This window comes from Dipodomys spectabilis, unplaced genomic scaffold (genome assembly GCF_019054845.1).
Source record: "Dipodomys spectabilis isolate Male_0828 unplaced genomic scaffold, ASM1905484v1 ptg000321l, whole genome shotgun sequence".
Classification (NCBI taxonomy): Eukaryota; Metazoa; Chordata; class Mammalia; order Rodentia; family Heteromyidae; genus Dipodomys; species Dipodomys spectabilis.
Window position 1 is genome coordinate 602,903 of NW_024870998.1, and position 18,486 is coordinate 621,388.

At 56.5% G+C, this 18,486-nt stretch overlaps 1 protein-coding gene across 3 annotated transcripts in view; it reads right to left on the reverse strand.

Moving 5' to 3' along the window:
• Positions 1–11,290, reverse strand: part of Ube2f (ubiquitin conjugating enzyme E2 F (putative)) — a 38,768-nt gene extending 27,478 nt beyond the window's left edge. For all 3 annotated transcript variants that reach the window (XR_006151346.1, XR_006151347.1, XM_042702355.1), the window contains exons 1-2: positions 11,160–11,290; positions 6,478–6,611 (exon numbers count right to left, since the gene is read on the reverse strand). Coding sequence is in view for 1 of the 3 variants with exons in the window: in XM_042702355.1 (XP_042558289.1) it covers positions 6,478–6,595 (118 nt within the window). In the remaining 2 variants the exon portion in view is untranslated. The remainder of the gene's footprint in view (positions 1–6,477; positions 6,612–11,159) is intronic.
• Positions 11,291–18,486: the final 7,196 nt, after the last annotated feature.

Consider the following 18,486-nt stretch of genomic DNA (forward strand, 5'->3'; position numbering starts at 1 on the left):
AATACCAACAAGCCAATTCAGCTCCAGTGGAGAGCTGAATTGGGACTCGATGGTGACTGGAGACAGCCAGGAGGCAGGACACAGGACAAGATCACAGAGACACTCGTGGCATGGAGTCCTGGCGGTAGGCTGGTCCGGGCCTAAATAGATCAGTGCAGGAGGCAGATCCTCAGGACTCTGGCCACTTCTAACTAGGTTCCAATACACAAATGTTGGACCCCAGCCACTGGTGGAATACATCGCTACAGATTTTTTTTTTTTGGGTCCGGTCGTGGGACCTTAACTCTGGGCCTAGGCACTGTCTCTCAGCTCTTCAGCTCAAGGCTAGCACTCTACCACTGAGCCACCTTCCCAGCCCGCTGCAGATTTTTTTGTCATTAAAAACATGTTCAACATAAAGAAACTTAAAAGAAGCTCTTTCCTATGGGATACAGAATCACTGCGCACGCCCGTCGGTCACTGAAATCCCCACATGAAGGTTTTGCTTGAGTCCTCACGGAGGAGGGCGGGGCCTTCTGGTGAGTCCTGCCAGCCAGGGCCCTGCAGGCTTGCGGCCCAAGAGCCAACGCAGGCAAAGTCTCAGGACTTTGATAACAATGCTGCATAGTAGAACACAGACCAAGCTGGCACACTCCTGTTGGAGCTGTCACAAATGACACATCACTTCTCCATGCTTCAAATGGTGGCAAACAGACACTATCACCTTAGAGTCAACACAAAGGAGTTGGGGCCGGGCTGGGAAGTGGCTCAGTGGTAGCGTGCTTGCCTCACATGCATGAGGCCCCGGGTTCGATTGCTCAGCACCACATAAAAAAGCTGGAAGTGGTGCTATGGCTCAAGTGTAGAGTGCTAGCCTTGGGCTGAAGAGCTGAGGGACAGCGCCCAGGCCCAGAGTTCAGGCCCCACGACTGACAAAAAAAAAAAAAACAAAACAAAGGAGACGAGGCCAAAGAAGCAAGCCAACTGCTTCCAAGCCTGGAGAAGTGAGGCTGCAGCCTTCCCAGCCCAGTGAGCTTAGAGACCTGACACACTTTTCCACTGCTCAGGTCTCGCCCACTCCAAGGCACTAGCGCCACCGCGCGCAGCCTCCTGCTCTGGCTCCGGCTCCTGCTCAGCAGCCCAGCCCTTCTCGAGGTGCCTCACCTTGCACAACTTGGTGGCTCCGCAATTTCCTTCTGAGATACTGAGACTCCTTTTCTTTCTCACTAAAGATAAAACCACAGCGCCCTTGGGAAGCAGCCGCACCTCGAAAGCAGATGGGAAAACCCACCCGCTCACTTCGGCAGCCCCTGGCCTCACGGCCCTCCACGCAGGGCCCGGCCGCCTCCTCCGCACCACCAGCACCACCCGTTCTTCCGGGTGGGAGTCCTCAGCACGCCCCACCCCAGTACCTGCACTGGCCGGGCACTGGGGTTGCACAAGAAATGGGGACACACAGCATACTCACCTCAGCGTGGCAAGGGCCTGCCGTGGGTGCCCAGAGTCGGGGAGCCTGGCATCCCCCGGCTGAGGAAGCTTGCCAGCGGTGTGCTCACCCAAGCCCGAGCCCGCCCTCCACCCTGTGGACAGGATTCGGAGGCAGGGCCTCCCGAAGGTGATTGGGCTCAGATCAGGTCACAAGACAGAACTAGTGTCCTTAAGGGAAAAGCCAGACACTGGTGGCTCACACCAGTAATCCTAGCTACCCAGGAGGCTGAGATCTGAGGATTGAGGTTCAAAACCAGCCACGGCAGGAAAGTCCATGAGACTCTTATCTCCAATTAGTCACAAAAAAAAAAAGGAAGTGGAGCTGGTAGAGTGCTAGCCTTGAGCGCAAAAGTGCCCAGGCTCTTGAGTTCAAGCCCCAGGACTGGGAGGGAGGGAGGGAGGGAGGGAGGGAGGGAGGGAGGGAGGGAGCACAAAAGCAGGGACAGTGCCCAGGCTCTCAGTTCAAGCCCCAAGACCAGGAGGAAGAGAGGAAGAAAGGGAGGGAGGGAGGGAGAGAGAGAGAGGGAGGCGGGGGGGGGCCCCCTTGCTGCCCACCCCCCCAATGGCACTGAAGGCCACAGCAGAGGCAGCCATCTAGGAACCTGCTCCTGGGCAGCTCTGGAGCGGGCCGACGCGCGAAGCCATCTGTGGCAGGCATCCGGAGCGCCACACCACCTTCCTTCCTCTGGACCACCACTTCCATGTGCAAAATTTGTGATGCGGCACACTTCACCAAAATGCTGCAGCAATCTGACACTGTAGCCAACCGGACCCCACGCCGGGTGTGGGGAGCAGGGCTCCAGCTGACCGTCCTCTCCAAGCCCCGCTGGAATGGCAGCACATGGCCACACAGGATGGGTCCTGCAGATACAGGGAGGCCCCTGACCCAGGGCACTGGCACCGGAGACCCAGGAAGGTGCGGGTGAGCCCACAGCGTGCACTGCAGGGAGAGAGCCAGAGCCCGCCCTCTCCCTCCATCTCCAGCTGCCCTCGCCCCGGCCCTCACCGGGCTTCAGCTCAACCCCAGCCCACCCGGTTTCTCTGAGACTGACCCAGGGATGGCTCCCGCCATACCGCCCGCCCTTCCCAGGGTCTTCTGGGGTCACTGTCTGTTGGGTGAGCAAGAGAAAGAACAGGAGACAGATGCTCGGCTGTCACATGATAACACGCCAACTCCACACCGATGAGGAAGCAGCTAATTCTCCCTGAGGACAGGGAGCACCTCACACCCCAAACATGATGGCCAGAAAGCAGCCAGGCAGCTAGGACCAGCCCGCACAGGGAGAGCAGACAGGCAGGCAGGCAGACAGATAGACAGATGCAATGCTCTTCCAGGGACCCAGCTCCAGCAGTCAGGCCGGGCTGCGTGACACACGTCTCCAGGAATGGCTGCTGCCAGCGCCGCGCTGGTCCCAGTGCAGCGGAGACCACGTCAGCCGTCCCAGGGCAGATCAAGGGTGTCCAGGGATCTGGGGCAGAGAAGGGGTGCTCACTCTAGCCTGCCATCACTGAGCCAAGAAAAAGAGGGGACCTCAGTGCCGCGCCGCCCGCAGCCTGCCCCGGGGGACAGGCTTTGCCCGCAGCAGGGTGCATCGCTGCCGCTCAGCAAGGCAGTGCGTCCCCTGGGCTCCCGTCTGGGGCGCCGTGCCGTGGATGGCATCACGCCACGGTGCACCCCCCACATGCCCTCTTGGTGGGGACAGTGCCACATGGCCTTGACCCCCAGCGGAGTGTCTGAGCCAAGGCTGCGGCGGGGCCTCCTCACAGCCAGGCCTTCCTGCCCCTCCTGCCGCCCTAGCCCCACGCACGGGGCATTCCTCCACGGCCTGCGCCCACGCTGGGGACGGTGCCGATGGCGTTTAGTCCAAAAGACACAGAGCTCACAGGTCAGGAGCGGGAATCACATGGCTTGGGAGCGCAGCATCCAGGGGAACCCCACTCGAGGCCCCCAAACAGGCTTTGGCCTGCAACTGAATAGATTCTCCCCATGAGCACCTTCTGCTGGGCCTGCCGCCCCACGGCGTGGACACTGCTGTCCCCCGCAGCACCAGCGGCACTGGCCTGACCCTGTGAACGCTGCCCGCAAGGCCGACAAGCCACCGGAGGACGAGCCAAGCAAAGCAGCTCCAGAAGCAGACCAGAGGAGCGCGCTCCCGCGCCTGCGGTCCCGGCCCTGCCCTCAGCTCCGGCCGGCCTGACCCCTCCCCAGCACCCACAATCCACCCCGCGGCCGGCCCTCCACCCAGCAGCCCAGGCAGATGGAGCCAGGGGCCTCGGGCGAGCCACAGAGCTGACCCACCGGCAGTTCCAAGTGTCTGGGGCTCCACGTCAGTGCCCAGGAAGAGGCAGACAAGGCTCTACCTCCCTAGGAAGGTCGTGTGAGGGCAAACGACTCGGCAGGGCCAGCAGCATTGGCCCATGAGGCTCCAGGAGTCTGGCACTGGCAGATTCAGTGATCTCCCCTGGGCTCTGGAAGGTTCTGGAGCCCCTTAAAAAGTCCGAGGTGAGCTGGGCACTGGTGGCTCACGCCTGGAATCCTATTACTCAAGAAGCTGAGATCTGGGGCTGGGAAGGTGGCTCAGTGGTAGAGCGCTTGCCTTGCATGCCTGAGGCCCTGGGTTCGATTTCTCAGCACCACATAAGCAAAAAGAAAAAAGCCGGAAGTGGCGCTGTGGCTCAAGTGGTAGAGCACTTAGCCTTGAGCTGAAGAGCTGAGGGACAGCGTCCAGGCCCAGAGTTCAGGCCCCATGACCGGACCCAAAAAAAAAAAAAAGAAACTGAGGTGGGCCTCAGCAGAAACCAATCCTCCTACCTTAACTTTGCACTTTCCAGACTCCAAAATCGTGAGAAAGAACCATGTATGGTGTATACATTACCCAGCCTGTGGTCTTTTGCTACAGCAGCACCAATGTCTGTTCGACAGCGTCTAACGGGCCTGGCCCTAGGCTCAATGACCCAAAGCCGCTCACTAACCGTGGAGAAGGCAGTGCGACGATGGACGGTGGCGCTGCCAGCTCCTCCCCAGCTGACACCTGGGGCCTGAGGACGGCACTCAAACGCCCTTCACCCCAGCTGCCAGCTGCCGGGACTCCCTGGAGCCCCGCGCGGCTCGCGGCCTGCGGGCTTGCCCTGCAAATGAGCCCCAAGGCTAGGCTGAAAGAAAGAGCCTCAAACGCACTCAAGTTCACCCAGGCGAGGTGCTCCAGGCACACCCTGCTTCTCTGACCCTCTGGGCAGGCCTCTCCCACTGTGATGGACTCTGGACATAATCGACTGAGCAGGTTAATGACCAGACATGAGCTGTGGCTTGGGAGACTTCATCTCTGGGCCAGGGCGCTGTCCCTGAGCACTTTTTGCTGAAGACTAGCACTCTACCACTTTAAGCCACAGCTCCATTACCAGTTTTTGAGTGGTTAATTGGAGATAATCTCAGGGGGACTTTTCTGCCTGGGCTGGCTTTGAACCACTGTCCACAGATTTCAGCCTCCGGTGCTGGTGACCTGTGATTATCATTCTTCAGTCAGTCATCATCAGCCTGAATGGGCATGCAGGTAAGTCAACATTCTTGGACAGGGGAAGCACAGGAGGACACCCCGTTACAGTTTTCTTCTCCACCCCCTTCCCCCAGTTCTACGGTACTCTATCTGCAAATGCTGGACAGAGCAGCCAGAAACTCCAGCTCTCCGGCCCCAATTCCTTTACAACACACAAATGCTGGTTATCCCGCAGGATGCCAGTGACTCACATCTGTAACCCCAGCTGCACTGCACAGGAGGCTGAAATCTGAGGATCATAGTTCAAGGCCAACCCATGCATGAAAATCTGAGACTCTTGTTCAACACTATTCAACCTTTCTTTGTGGCCTAACTACTTACTATACATGCAAGAAAAGCAACTGTAATCCCTACATCTGGGAGGCTGAGATGGAGGGACATGAGTCACGGGCCAGCCTGGGCTCTATCGTGCGATCTTATTTCAAAAAAACCAGGCACTCAGGCCTGTCATCCCAGCTACTCAGGAGGCTGAGATCTGAGGATCGAGGTTTGAAGCCAGCTAAGGCAGGAAAGTCCACGAGACTCTTATTTCCAATTAACCAGCAAAAAGCCAGACATGGAGTTGTGGCTCAAGTGATGAAGTTTTGGCCTTGAGTGAAAAAACCAAGCAAGAGCATGCGGCCCTGACTTCAAGCCCCGTGCCAGACAAAAAAGTCAGTAACGTTCTAGAAATTTAAAAAAAGGGGGGCTGGTAAGGTGGCTCAGAGATAGAGTGCTTGCCTTGCATGCATGAGGCCCTGGGTTTGAATCCTCAGCACCACATAAGCAAAAAAGAAAAAAGCTGGAAGTGGTGGTGTGGCTCAAGTGGTAGAGCGCTAACCTTGAGCTGAAGAGCTGAGGGACAGCGCCCAGGCCCAGAGTTCAGACCCCACGACAGGACCCCCCCCCCCCCAAAAAAAAAAGAAAATTTAAAAAAATACAAGCTCTTCAAGGACAGCCCTGCTTCCTCACCTCCTGGGGCCCTCAAAGCCCTGGGAAAACTGGCTCTGCATCTAAACACCTTTGCTTGGTGAATGAGCAGGAAATGTACAAAGACGCCCGTGAGTGCATGTTTTGCATACACACATACACACCCACATTCGGCCACCCTTTCCCAAATATGGCCAGCACGGCCAGATGGACTGCAGGCTAGGACCTAACTTACCACTAGTTCTGTGATAAGGCCTTCTCAACTGCACCCTGAATGAAACCGGACAGCACAAGGAAAGGCTCGGCCCTACTCCCTCCCTTTCAGACTGAAAGGCTGAGCTGCTTCGGGAAGCAGGAAGACAGATAACCAGGGTCTTTTTACTTGCCTCCCACCTCAGCGGGTCCCAACAGCGCCCCCTACCGGCTGCACAACACAAGTTCTTCCACTGTAGGTGAAGGTTTCCATTCAGCAAGGAGCTGCTTTGCACCCCAAAGAGCCCTGGGGCCGGCTCTATCCACCTTCAGTCCCCTGACAAGCGAGGGTTACCTTTAACAAGCAACTTGTCTCTCACGGAAACTCTCCGCGTGGAGTCAGACGCAGCAGCAGCTGTCCGGGGCCCTTTGAGACCGTCATCTCGCTTCAGTTTGCTTGCCAGCGTTAGCATTACTACCACCTTTACTCTGGAAGACAGGGCGAGAGCGAGGTGAGCAGTGCGGTTCTGAATTCTCTAAAACTGGTTACAGGAAACTTTACACACATCGGGGTAAGCTCTCTAGCATAAGCAGGGATTTTAAAAGGGAGAGTCCAGAACCTCACGCTCACTGGACACCCACCCACTGGTGTTCTGCCTGGGGATTTTGTGGTGCGTGTGATCGGAGCCTGGTCTACAGCTCCACCAATATAGGAAGGGGACCCAGCAGCAACCTGGGGGCCACTCAGGAGGGAGAGGGGGAGCAGTGGCAGCCAGGGGATGTGGGGAGAAGGCGCCGCAATGCCTGGCTTTCCTTCCGTCCTTGGCAGAGGGGCACAGAGCCTCAAAGAACCTTTGCATTTGTCTATGCTTTGCTTCATTTACATCCTTTTTTTCTGGTGCCAGTCCTGGGCTTGAACTCAGGGGCCCGGGCACTGTCGCTAAGCTCCTTTTGCTCAGGGCTACTGCTCTACCTGAGCCACGGTGTGGACTTTTTTTTTTTTTTTCTTTTTGTAGTTTATCGGAGATAAGAGTTTTATGGACTTTCCTGCCCCAGCTGGCTTCAAACAGTGATACTCACATCTCAGCCTCCTGAGGAGGCTAGGAGGAGGCCTTGAACCAACAGCACCCAGCTTTTACTTAAATCCTTTGTGGTAACAGCAATCATGAGCAGCATATAATTATTGTCTCTCACTAGATTCTCTTCACTGGCTGTTTTGGGCCTGTGTGACTCAAGTTCTCACTAAAAACTCCCCAGGAAGGAAGGCAAAGCCCAAACACGGGAGACACCCAACTACCCACAAGAAGGAACAAAAAATGCCACTGACCTTTTGTTAAGACTTAGAGTTTTTGTTTTTTAATTAGAGCAGTTTTAGACTCACAGCAACGTGGGACAGAAGGCGTTTCCCACGGTGCCCTCCGCCCTTTCTCCGGACAACACCCCCTCCCACCAGAGACATTCATTTGTTCCACCTGAGCATATGTGGCTACACTGTTGTTACCCAGAAACCACAAGATACATTATTAGCTGGTGGCCAATTCCAACAGGGGAGTTTCAACATAAACTTCATTGAACGGATACTCTGACTTGCCCACACTCCACCACACCTGTTCAATACATCCATAATTCAATTCCTTTCTTTAGTATCATTCTTTTGGTGGCTGACGCTCAACCTCTGTGCTACAACTTCCACTTCTCAATACCATTTCCTCTCAATACCATTTCCTCCTAAAATGTGATGATCACATGTCACACAAGTGAATTATGTGACCTAAGCACAGAAGCTATAGCTGGACACTAAGACACCAAAAGCCAAAATATAAAAATCCTCTTTTTAAACCATCTTAACCCAGGCTTCTTGCAAGCCTCTCACACTATTTTCACACTATTTTCCGCGTATCTCTCAAAAGACTTGTGTAAAAAAAACAAGACATGAGGACAATACTTGGTCTTTGCCATACCAAAGGCTGCCATGTTGAGCATGGTGACACACCTGTAACCCCAGCCCTCAGGAGACAGAGGGAAGATCAAGAGGTTTGGAACACCCTGGGCCAGACAGCAAGTCCCTTATCTTAAAACACAAAACACCACCACCACCACCACCACAAAAACACCCAGTCAGCAGCGGTGCAAATGCTTAAAAACACAGCAGCACCACACATCAGTGTGTGTGCAAAGAACTTCTAAGTCTGGGAAAGGCTCCTAGCCCTACCCATCCCGCGTCTTTTACCAAGCACACGGGGCAACGTGCCCAGAGGGGAGAATCCTGGGCTAGCAGCAGCACCACACAAACTCTTGCTCCATCTAGAGGATCTAAATGAAGGCCAAGGCTGATGGGCCACACTTATTACTATGCCTCAATAAAGTTGAAAAAAATGAAACCAAGCTGGGTATTGGTGGCTCACATCTAATCTAGCTACTCAGAAGGCTGAGATCTGAGCATCCCATTTCAAAGCCAGCCTGGGCAGAAAAGTCCATTGTCTCCAATAAGCCACCAAAAAGCCAGAAGTGGAGCTGTGGCTCAAGTGGTAGGGCACAAGCCTTGAGGGAAAGGCTAAAGGACAGTGCTCAGGCCCTCAGTTCAAGTCCATTACTGGGAGTTTGAATGCACATGCGCGCACATGCACATGCATACGTGCATGCACACACATATGCAGTGAAAACATGCTGCTAATAATTTTTCTAGTCCTACTCTGCTCTGCCTTCTCGTGGGGAGCTGCGTGGAGGCTGGCCGGCTGTGAACACGTCCTCACCCCTGGCAGGTGGTGTCACTTCATGAGGAGATGGTGAGGGCGCTCCTAGGGACTTCAGCCCACAGCTGCCCAAGCTCTCCAGCCTGCACACCCCCATGATCTGTCAGGGACCCTTCAAGGGGTTCCCGGACCACACCGTGGCGTTTGTACCAGAGCCAGGCCCCTGCCTGGGGTCCCACCCCAGCTGAGCCAGGCCCGGCCTGTGTCTAGACTGGGGCCTCTCTGTCCCCTACACCCTGTGGACACCAGCTGGTGGCCCTCAGGCTGCGTCCTTCAACTGGGGATTAGTCTGAGACACGGTGCCCACAGGGACCACCAGGTTTTTAATCCTCTGCTCACTTCAGTGTGAGAACAGAACAGTGTAAAGTCAGTCAAAACCAAGGGACCACAGTGTGGCACTCCAGCTCCCGGAAGTCCCGCACAGAATGGGAGGAGGACCTGCTTAGAGTGGGGCATGGCCAATCCAAGCCCGACCGCCCCCACTGCAGTCTGCGGTGTGGCAGAGCCTCACTCAATGCCCAGGATGGCGGCCTCCTGGCTGGCTATATCCCATAGATTTGTGGTCCTTCCTAAATACACTGGCACTGGCTGCAAGTACAAAAAAAAGAACACATTGGCGCTTTGCCTTCCGTGGAAAATGGTAGAAACTCACTGTTCTAACATTCTAACTTGAGCATAGAGTGATCGCTGCTGTGGTCACCGGAATCACCATATGCCCCTCTAGGGACAAACCAAGGGTCTGAAGAACCCGCCAGCACGGGGACTCAGGCAGAGATAATGATCTGAGCTCTGGGGCTGGTGAGCGTGGCCGCCCTTCCATACCCCGCACCACTTCAAAGCCAGGTCTGAAGCCACACTTCCCATTTCCCCAAAACCACGCGCTCAGAGTGCGCAGCATGTGGGGCCAGATGGGCTCTTCTCAGGGGCGCGCTGCGTCTCGAGGTCCTACAAGTTGCCATTGGCCCGGTGAGCTTCCTCCGGGGTGGACGGGCCTCCCGGGTCGCGGGCCTCGGGAGCGGCGTGGCCAGCATTCCCGTGCGGGGCGCGGGGGCCGCCAGCCCGGGGTGCGGGGTCGCCCCGCACTCACAGCTCTCGCCGCCAAGGAGATGTCTCAACAGGAGACGTGGAACGCGGGTCACCAGAGCGGTGGGCTTCCCCTCCCCCGGCCCCCGGGGCCCGGATCGGGACACGGAGCCCACGCCCGCCACGCGCGGCCCGGGAACCGCCTTGGGGCTCGGCCTTCTTCACTCCCACCAGTTACCGCGCCCCTCCGGCTAGGCCCCGCGCCCGCCCGGGTGGCAGGTCCGCGGTGCGTCCCAGGGGTAGGGGGGAGAGCACGCGTCCCGGTCCGGGGAGAGGGGGGGAGGCCTGCGTCCCGTTCGTGGGGGGGAGCACGCGTCCCGGTCCGGGGAGAGGGGGGGAGGCCTGCGTCCCGTTCGTGGGGGGGGAGCACGAGTCCCGGTCCGGGGAGAGGGGGGGAGGCCTGCGTCCCGTTCGTGGGGGGGAGCACGAGTCCCGGCCGGGGGGGGAGGAGGAAGGCCCGAGTCGTGGGGGGGAGGGGGAGGCCCGCGTCCGGGTCGGGGAGCACGCGTCCCCGGGTGGGGGGGAAGGAGAGGGAGGCCCGCGTCCCGGTCTGCGGTGTGTGGGGTGCGGGGAGGCGGGGAGGCCTCCAGCCCCGCCGCCAAGCTCGCTCTACAGCTCCCGCCTCCAGCCCTCGGCCCAGCGGGAATCCCGCACCAGGCGGCCGGCCTCCCCGCCCCGGCTCCACTCCGTGCCCGGGCCGTCTGACGGACGGGTCCCGGCCCCCCCGCGACGCCCCCCCTCTGGGAGAGCAGGGCCCCTCCGCGCTCGGGGGACCCGACCCGCCTCGGCCGCGACCCACGGGGACACCGAGCGCGGGGAGGGGCGGCCACACCCGATCGCTCCCCGCCCGCCCCGGCCGCCGTCCCCGCCCCGGCCGCCGTCCCCGCGGCCCCGCCGCCCGCCTCGCCCGCCGCCCGGCCTAGCGCGGCCCCGGCTCCCGCTGCCCCCGGCCCGTCGGCGCGGTGACCTTGCCCGGCGCCCCGCGGGCCGCGTCGCCGCCGCCACGCCCGGCGGGCCCGGCCCGGCCCGATCCGCGGCGCCCGCCACCCGGTGGAGCCGTCGCCCGCCGCGGGCCGCTCGGGTCGCGGGACCTGTCGGCCCGGGCCCGGCCCCGCGTCCGGCAGGAGAGCCGGCGGCCTAGGCGGGGCGGATCGCCGCCGCGACCCCCGCGCGCGGTTCCCCGACCGCGCGGCCCGCTCACCTCAGCACCCCGAGACAGGCGAGGCGGGCCGGCGCCCAACACCATGCCCGGCCGGCGGCGGCGGCGAGACGCGGGCCTAACAGCCGCACCGGCTCCCGGCGGCGGGACCGGAAGTGGCGGGGCGGAGACTCCGCCGCTCTCGCCCGCGGCGACCGAGAAGACGGCGGGCACTTTAAAAAAAAAAATTCAAAGCCGCCGAGAACTTTATTTGCACTCCGACGTGCGAACAGCTGCGCGCGCCGGTGGGGGCGGGGCCGGGCGACAGCTCCGACCTCGCTCATTGGCTCAGGGCGGGGCCTGGGGGCGGGCAGGACCCAAGCCCTCGGTGATTGGCCAGTGCTGGCTGGGGCGGGGTCTCCCGTGGAGTCCGAAGCAGGCGCGCGGGAGAACGGGAGTTCTGCGTGGACGCTCGGGGTGGGGGCCGGGACCCCCGCGTGGCCGCGCGAGGGGCCGTGGCCACGTCGGAACCGGGCCCTCACGTGGGTGGAGCTGGGCTCCCGCGTGGGCCGAGTGCCGTCTGTGCGCCCAGCCCGGTGTCGCAATGCTAGTGACCGGGCGGAGCGGTGCGGGGGTTAAGGGCGTGGGGCGTGAGACGAGCCGCGGCCACGCGGAGCCGCGGCCACGCGGGGCCCCGAGTGATTGGCGGTGGCCCGGCTCCGGCCGGCCGAGGCAGTGATGCTCTGTTTTGCTGCCGGGAGCAGGGGTTGAACTCAGAGCCTGGAGCTTGCTTGCCCCCCCCTTGAGCCACACCCCCAGCGCGTGGACGACGTCTTTCCGTGCCTTTCTGTTTGTGGGACTGGGGAACCGAACCCGGGACCTGGCACATAGCCAAGCACAGGCTCTACCACTAAGCTACATTCCCCAGATCCTAGGCCTTCGTTCTGAAAGAGGCCCTTGGATCTGAGTGGGCTGGCGAGAAGCGGGCCAGGGCCGGGAGAGCCAGGAGTCAGCCAAACCCTTAGTAACCGTCGGGATCCACCCTGGCTGTCCGAGGGGACCACGCGGAGGCAGCCACGCACAGGGGAAAGGTCAGGACCGACCTCCTCCTGGGGGTCTCGGTGCTCGCTGCTGGGCATTCACGGGGTTTGAACTCAAGGCCTGGGCACTGTACCTGAAGGCTTCTGCTTGAGGCTAGCCCTCTACCACTTAGGGTGGTATCACAGTGCCACTTCCAGTCTTTGGCTGGTTACTTAGAGATGAGAGTCTCTCCAGCCTGGCTCTTTGCTGGCTAGTCAGGGGATGGAGTTTTAGAGGGATTTTTTTTTTTTTCTGCTGGGCTAGCTTTGAACTGTAATCAAAGGAGTCTTTGCCACAAAAGCCCTTTTTGTTTCCAATTAAAGTAACAAGAAGACCAAAGGAGATAGAGCCTACCTGTAACTTGTTAACGATTGACCAACCACTAGGTACCGCCCAGTGCCGCCTGTTTTAAAACAGTTTAATGTAAGGATTACAAGCATCAGCATTGTGCCAAGAATCCAAACTTAGCATGTTTTGCTGTTTACCAAAATGTTTGTAATTTCACAATAGCACAGAAACCAAATCACATCATTTCTTTTGCTCATACCTTCCTTATGGTCTAACTTGTGGGGGTTAACACTACCTGAGGGTGGAAGAAAACACAAATCAGGACGATGCAAAAGTCTAGCTTCAGTGGATCTGAAGCTTCCCAAATCAGCAGGCCTTAGTTGTGAGTGATGCAGCCAGGCGGGACCCAGCCTGTTACCCCGGTGGAGGTAGTGGGGAGGGCACAGATGGTTAAAGACATCTCGCAGTATTTTTGTTTACACTGAGTGCATTGGCTTTTGCAGGCTGGTGCTCACTGGTTTAGGCAAGGTGACAACTTTGTTTTGTTCCCTGGGCATTCTCCCATGCGTGAGAGCAAACTGCACCCTGAGTCACTACTAGCATGGAAAATGTGTTCGGGGTGGCCACAGTCTGTGACCCAGAGCACCCACACTTACTCCACAATGGCTCTGGTTCCTTGATCTTAAAGGGAGCTAATAGAGCATAGGAGAGAAAATGGAGAAACAACTGTAGCCTATTTTACCGGGGGGGGGGGGGGGGGGGGGGGGGGGGGGGGGGGGTAGGGTGCCAGGATTAGATGCACAGCAATTAACTTTTAGCCTAGCTGGACATAAGGAATGACATAAATCACAGCAAACTTAGTTACCAACTTCTTTCATATTTGAACCCTTTTGGAGTTTGCACTTTCCAAAGGAAACCATTTTTGTTTTTACAACTCCTTTCCCAAGGTGTTAAAACTGCCTGTTTCCCCCCCCCCCACCCTTTGGCTGGTAGTCAGGTGATCGCTAAAGCAACTCAGATTAGGTTTATATCACAGCTTCCATTGATAAAAATCTTTTTTTGGGGGGGGGTCTGGTCGTGGGGCCTGAACTCTGGGCCTGGGCGCTGTCCCTCAGCTCTTCAGCTCAAGGCTAGCGCTCTACCACTTGAGCCACAGCACCACTTCCGGCTTTTTTCTTTTAGCTTATGTGGTGCTGAGGAATCGAAAGCCCTCTACCACTGAGCCACCTTCCCAGCCCTGATAAAAATCTTTAACAAGCAGAACACTTGGTGGTTACAAGGTTTACATTAGTTACATTTGTAGTTGAAAGCAAGTAACTGAAACCGTCATGCCAGTTTTACATATTTTACATATAGACAGACATGTTTGTTAGGGTGTGCATAGATTTCTTAATATTGGCCGGCTAAGATTTTTGGAATTTTAGTGGCAAAATGATATTATTCTTCCAGATCATGTTGGAACCACGTGGTCGGTTAAAAAACAAAAACTTTGTTCTTTATTAACCACCCAGTCCCCAGTATTGTGTTGCAGCAGCGCAGAAGGGACGGAGGCAATGCAAGACCACTGGTTCTTCCTGCAGGTGGGTTTCGTTCCGAGGCCTCTTTTCCTGAGTGTGGGCAGCTGCTGTCCCTTTTCTCTGTGAGCAGGCAGTGAGCTCTGGCTCAGGTGTTACCTCTGGGTCTCATCAGCTTGAGATATCACCTGAATGACTCCTGGGAAACTCCACCCCCAAATACAGCCACACCGGAGGTGAGGAGGTGAGGATGCAAACCTGACTGAGGGAAGCAGGCCGGGTCATAACACCCAGTAAAGCCATGGGGGGGGGCTGTGCTCTCCGCCCCCTCCTGTGAGGCCTGCGCTCCTCAGTCTCCCCCCCTACTCCCCCCCCCCCCCCCCAGGCAGTGCCTGGCTTTGCCTCAGCGCTCTGCTTCAGGTAGAACCTGCTGCTGGCTGGGCTTTTCCTTCGGGACACAATGTCCACTGCTACCCTCCCCTCCCAACAAGACCTCGGCATTATTCCTAAAGCAACCCTTATTTCATGACCTAGGAACAGCCCAGAAGATTGGATGTGGAGTAAACGTGGGAGGGAACTATCTGGGTTGTTCCAGATTATTCTAAGGCTCACACCTGCCCACTAGCCAGGCACCATGTTCCTGTGAAGTAGGGTTCAGGACTCCTGAAAGCAGGCTTTACTGTATGCAGTGACACTGACCATATCCTCACCTCCAGCCAGGCATGGTGGTATGCGCCCACAGTCCCAGCATTCAGCAGACTCAAGCAGAAGCATCCTGAGTTTAAGGCCACTCTAGACTGCCTACAAGACCTGGTCTCCAAAATAGTAGATTTTCTGATGGTGCTTTCTGTTACTAGAAGCCAAGAACGAGGGTTCCAGGGCCTCGCCCCCTAGGGAGAGGAAGGTGATGAGCTAGCAGGGGCTGTGATGTCTCGGGGCCCCAGGGGCAGGAGGTAGGTGACCCAAGACTCAGGGCTGGGACCCCTTCTGCCATGAGTGGGGATGGACTTCCTGCACTTGGTAGATGGGGCGGGTCTCACACTGTCATTTGGTGAGGGGCTTCCCTGGCAGCTGCTCACCACACCCCAGGAAGCATGGCTTTCAAGGACACCGCTGGTGTAAGTCACCTCTGACTGACCAGCCTCGGCTTTCGTGTGCTCTTTCCCAGAATAATGAAGTGAGCTGCAATGTTCCTTGGAAAAGGCCTGGCTCCACCTAGTGTTTAAACCTTGCACTGGGAGGCAGAGCACTGAGGCTCTCTTCACAGTTCCAAGCCAGTTGGGGCAGGAAAGTCTGGGAGACTTTTATCTCCAGTGAAGGAGCAAAAATCCAGAGTGGATCCAAGAAGCCAGCAGTAGAGCACTAGCCTTGAACAAGAAAAGCCATGTAAGGGCTTGAGGCCCTGAGTTCAAGCCCCAGTACCAATGCACATGCATGTATTCACATGTGCACACACACAGTATAGGGTTTAAATTGTACCATGTGCCATACAGCAACAAAAAGCACCTTTTCCAAGGACTGGGATAGACACAGAGCAGCTCGGTGAGCGTGTAAGTGCTGCCTGCAGTCTCGGCTGAGCCTCTGCGGGCTCACTGCCCCTGCTCCCCACCCCTTCCCAGCTGCTTGTCACCTCAGGCTGGCAACACCCCGCATGGGTGCCGAGTGCAAGATAAGCCACCACCCACTGCAGCCTGCCTGCAAGACATTTGCTATCTTGCTGGAGAAGGCTAAAATGGCCTGTCTTCCTCTCCCCCACTCTGCAGTTCAGAAAGGTCACTGACATGGCTAGCGACTCCGTCCAGGTTCCAGGGATCAAAGGCAGCTGGTCAAAAGCATGACCAGTTGTAGTAAAGGACTTCACCTATGGCCAGAAATGGCCGAGGGGCCAGGGGCGTTAAGCAGCTGTGCGAGGCGGGCTGAATAATGCCTTCCAAAAAACATCCTTGTCCTCTGTCTATGTTGTTTTACTTAGAGCTCCCCTATGACCCAGCAATCCCACTTTTGGGCATTTACCCGAATGATCACAAACAAGACCACACTAAAGCTACCAGCACAAGTATGTTTATTGCAGCATTATTTACCATAGCTAAGATATGGAACCAACGCAGATGCCCCTCAGTAGATAATGGATCAAGAAAATGTGGTATAAATATATACAATGGGATTCTATGCCTCCATCAGAAAGAATTTGCCCCATTTGTTAAGAAATGGAAAGACGGGGCTGGGAAGGTGGCTCAGTGGTAGAGCGCTTGCCTTGCATGCCTGAGGCCCTGGGTTCGATTCCTCAGCACCACATAAGCAGAAAAAAAAAGCCAGAAGTGGCGCTGTGACTCAAGTAGTAGAGCGCTAGCCTTGAGCTGAAGAGCTGAGGGACAGCGCCCAGGCCCAGAGTTCAGGCCCCACGACCAGACCCAAAAAAAAAGAAAGAAAGAAATGGAAAGACTTGGAAAAAATTATATTAAGTGAAGTAAGCCAGGCCCAAAGAAACATAGGTCCCATGGTTTCCTTATTTGCAATGACTAGTGTATGTCTGAGATAAGCAGAAAGGATCAGATTGTTGTTTTACTTAAGCAAACAGGATCCTTGCAGATGTGAGTGAATTAAGGCTCTTGCCAGGGATTTCTCCTGGATTGTCCAGGAGGGGGCAGCATTCTCCACGGCCCAGAGAAAGGCAGGAGGTTGCAGGTGAGTGCAGTAGTGGGAGACAGGAGGGAGGATGCACAGTGTTGGGGTGATTTGAAGAAGGGGTGCATGCTGTGGAATGCAGGTGACTTCTATACGCTGAGAAGAGCAAGGATGCCCACCCCCGTCCCCCACAGGAGCGCTCAGCCCCGCTGTTGGTGGCTGAACTGTGTCTCCCTCTGCCTCAGAGTTCTAAACCCTAGGTCTTTGTTTCTTTGTGCCAGTCCTAGGCCTCGAACTCAGGGCCTGAGCACTGTCCCTGAGCTTTCTGCTCAAGGCCAGCTCTCTACCACTTGAGCCACAGCTGTACTTCTGGCTTTCTTGTGGCTAACTGAAGATAAGTGTCTCGAGGACTTTTGTACCTGTGATCCTCAGGTCTCGGCCTCCTGAGTAGCTAGGCTTACAGACCTAACCCTAGTTCTTGAGTGTGACTTTGAGAAAGGGTCTTTAAATGGTGACTTGGCACTGCAGGTGGTGGGTGCGAAGAGCAGGAACTGTGTTGGCTCTAACCAGCTCTTCGGGGCTGTGAAAAATACTGGAGAAGAGCAAAGAGGCTTAGTTCAGCTCTGGGCTTTAGAGGTTTCAGTACAGTCCGCCGGCCTGTGGCTCTGGCTGGTGGCGAGGCGGAGGGTCAAGTGGGCACCACTAGGGGGTGCTGTGCTGCTCAGAGCAGCCAGGAAGCAAACAGAATGAAGAAAGCGCCGGGCACAAAGGACACCCTTCAAGGACACCCCTCACCCCCATCTACTTTAACCCAACCCCACTCCTTCCCAGCAGTCCATTAATCTAGGAATCCACTAGTGGGTTCTTCAATCATGAGAGCCCTCATGGCTTAATCTCTGCTAAGCTCACTTCTGAACATACTGAGGACCAGTCCTTCAAACTTTTGGGGGATATTTCAGAGCCCAGTCACACCAAGAAGGCAAACAAAGTCTCAAGAACCTTTTCTCTGTGGCCCAGGAGGGTGCCTGTTGTCCAACAGTGCACTGTGTGAACTACATCACCTCGCTACACCCCCAGCTCACGGTGTGAGCAGGTGTGTTAAATCACCAATTAAATTAAACATGCAGCATTCAGATCGCCTGCCTTCCGTGACTGCCACTCTGAGAAGACAAATACACCAGCAGGGCCTAGAAGAAAACCATCTTCTGTGTCTGGGCAGTAGGATGAGAAGAGGATTTCCCTCTGTCTTTTGTTTTCAAACTTTATTTTGTTTATATTGTCTTCATAAAGAGAGCTGAGGATTGTTTGCCAGCCCAGGCCAACAAACCAAGACACTATTGTCTCCAGTTAGCCAGCAAAAAGCCAAAGTGAAGGTACAGTTTAAGTGGTAGAGCATCAGCCTTGAGGGAAAAGCCAAGTAAGAACATGAGGCCCTGAGTTCAAGACCCAGTACGGGCACAAAAAATGAAACTTAGGCCGGGCACCGGTGGCTCACGCCTGTCATCCTAGCTACTCAGAGGCTGAGATCTGAGGATCGTGGTTCAAAGCCAGCCCAGGCAGGGAACTCCGTGAGACTCTGATCTCCAATAAACCACTAGTAAACCAGAAGTGGCGCTGTGGCTCAAGCGGTAGAGGGCTCGCCTTGAGCTGAAGAGTGTGGGAATAGCACCCAAGCCCAGAGTTCAAGCCCCACGACCGACAAAAAAAAAGAAAGAAAGAAAGAAAGAAACTTATTATCTACAGAAAACAAGGCCTCAGCAGATCTCAGCCTCCTGAGTAGCTAGAATTCCAGGCCTGAGCCACCAGCGCCAGGCTTGCCTTGTTTCTTTGTCCCTTTGTAAACAACTAAGCTAGTTCAGGGTGGCACAGGAGCCCTGGGGGAC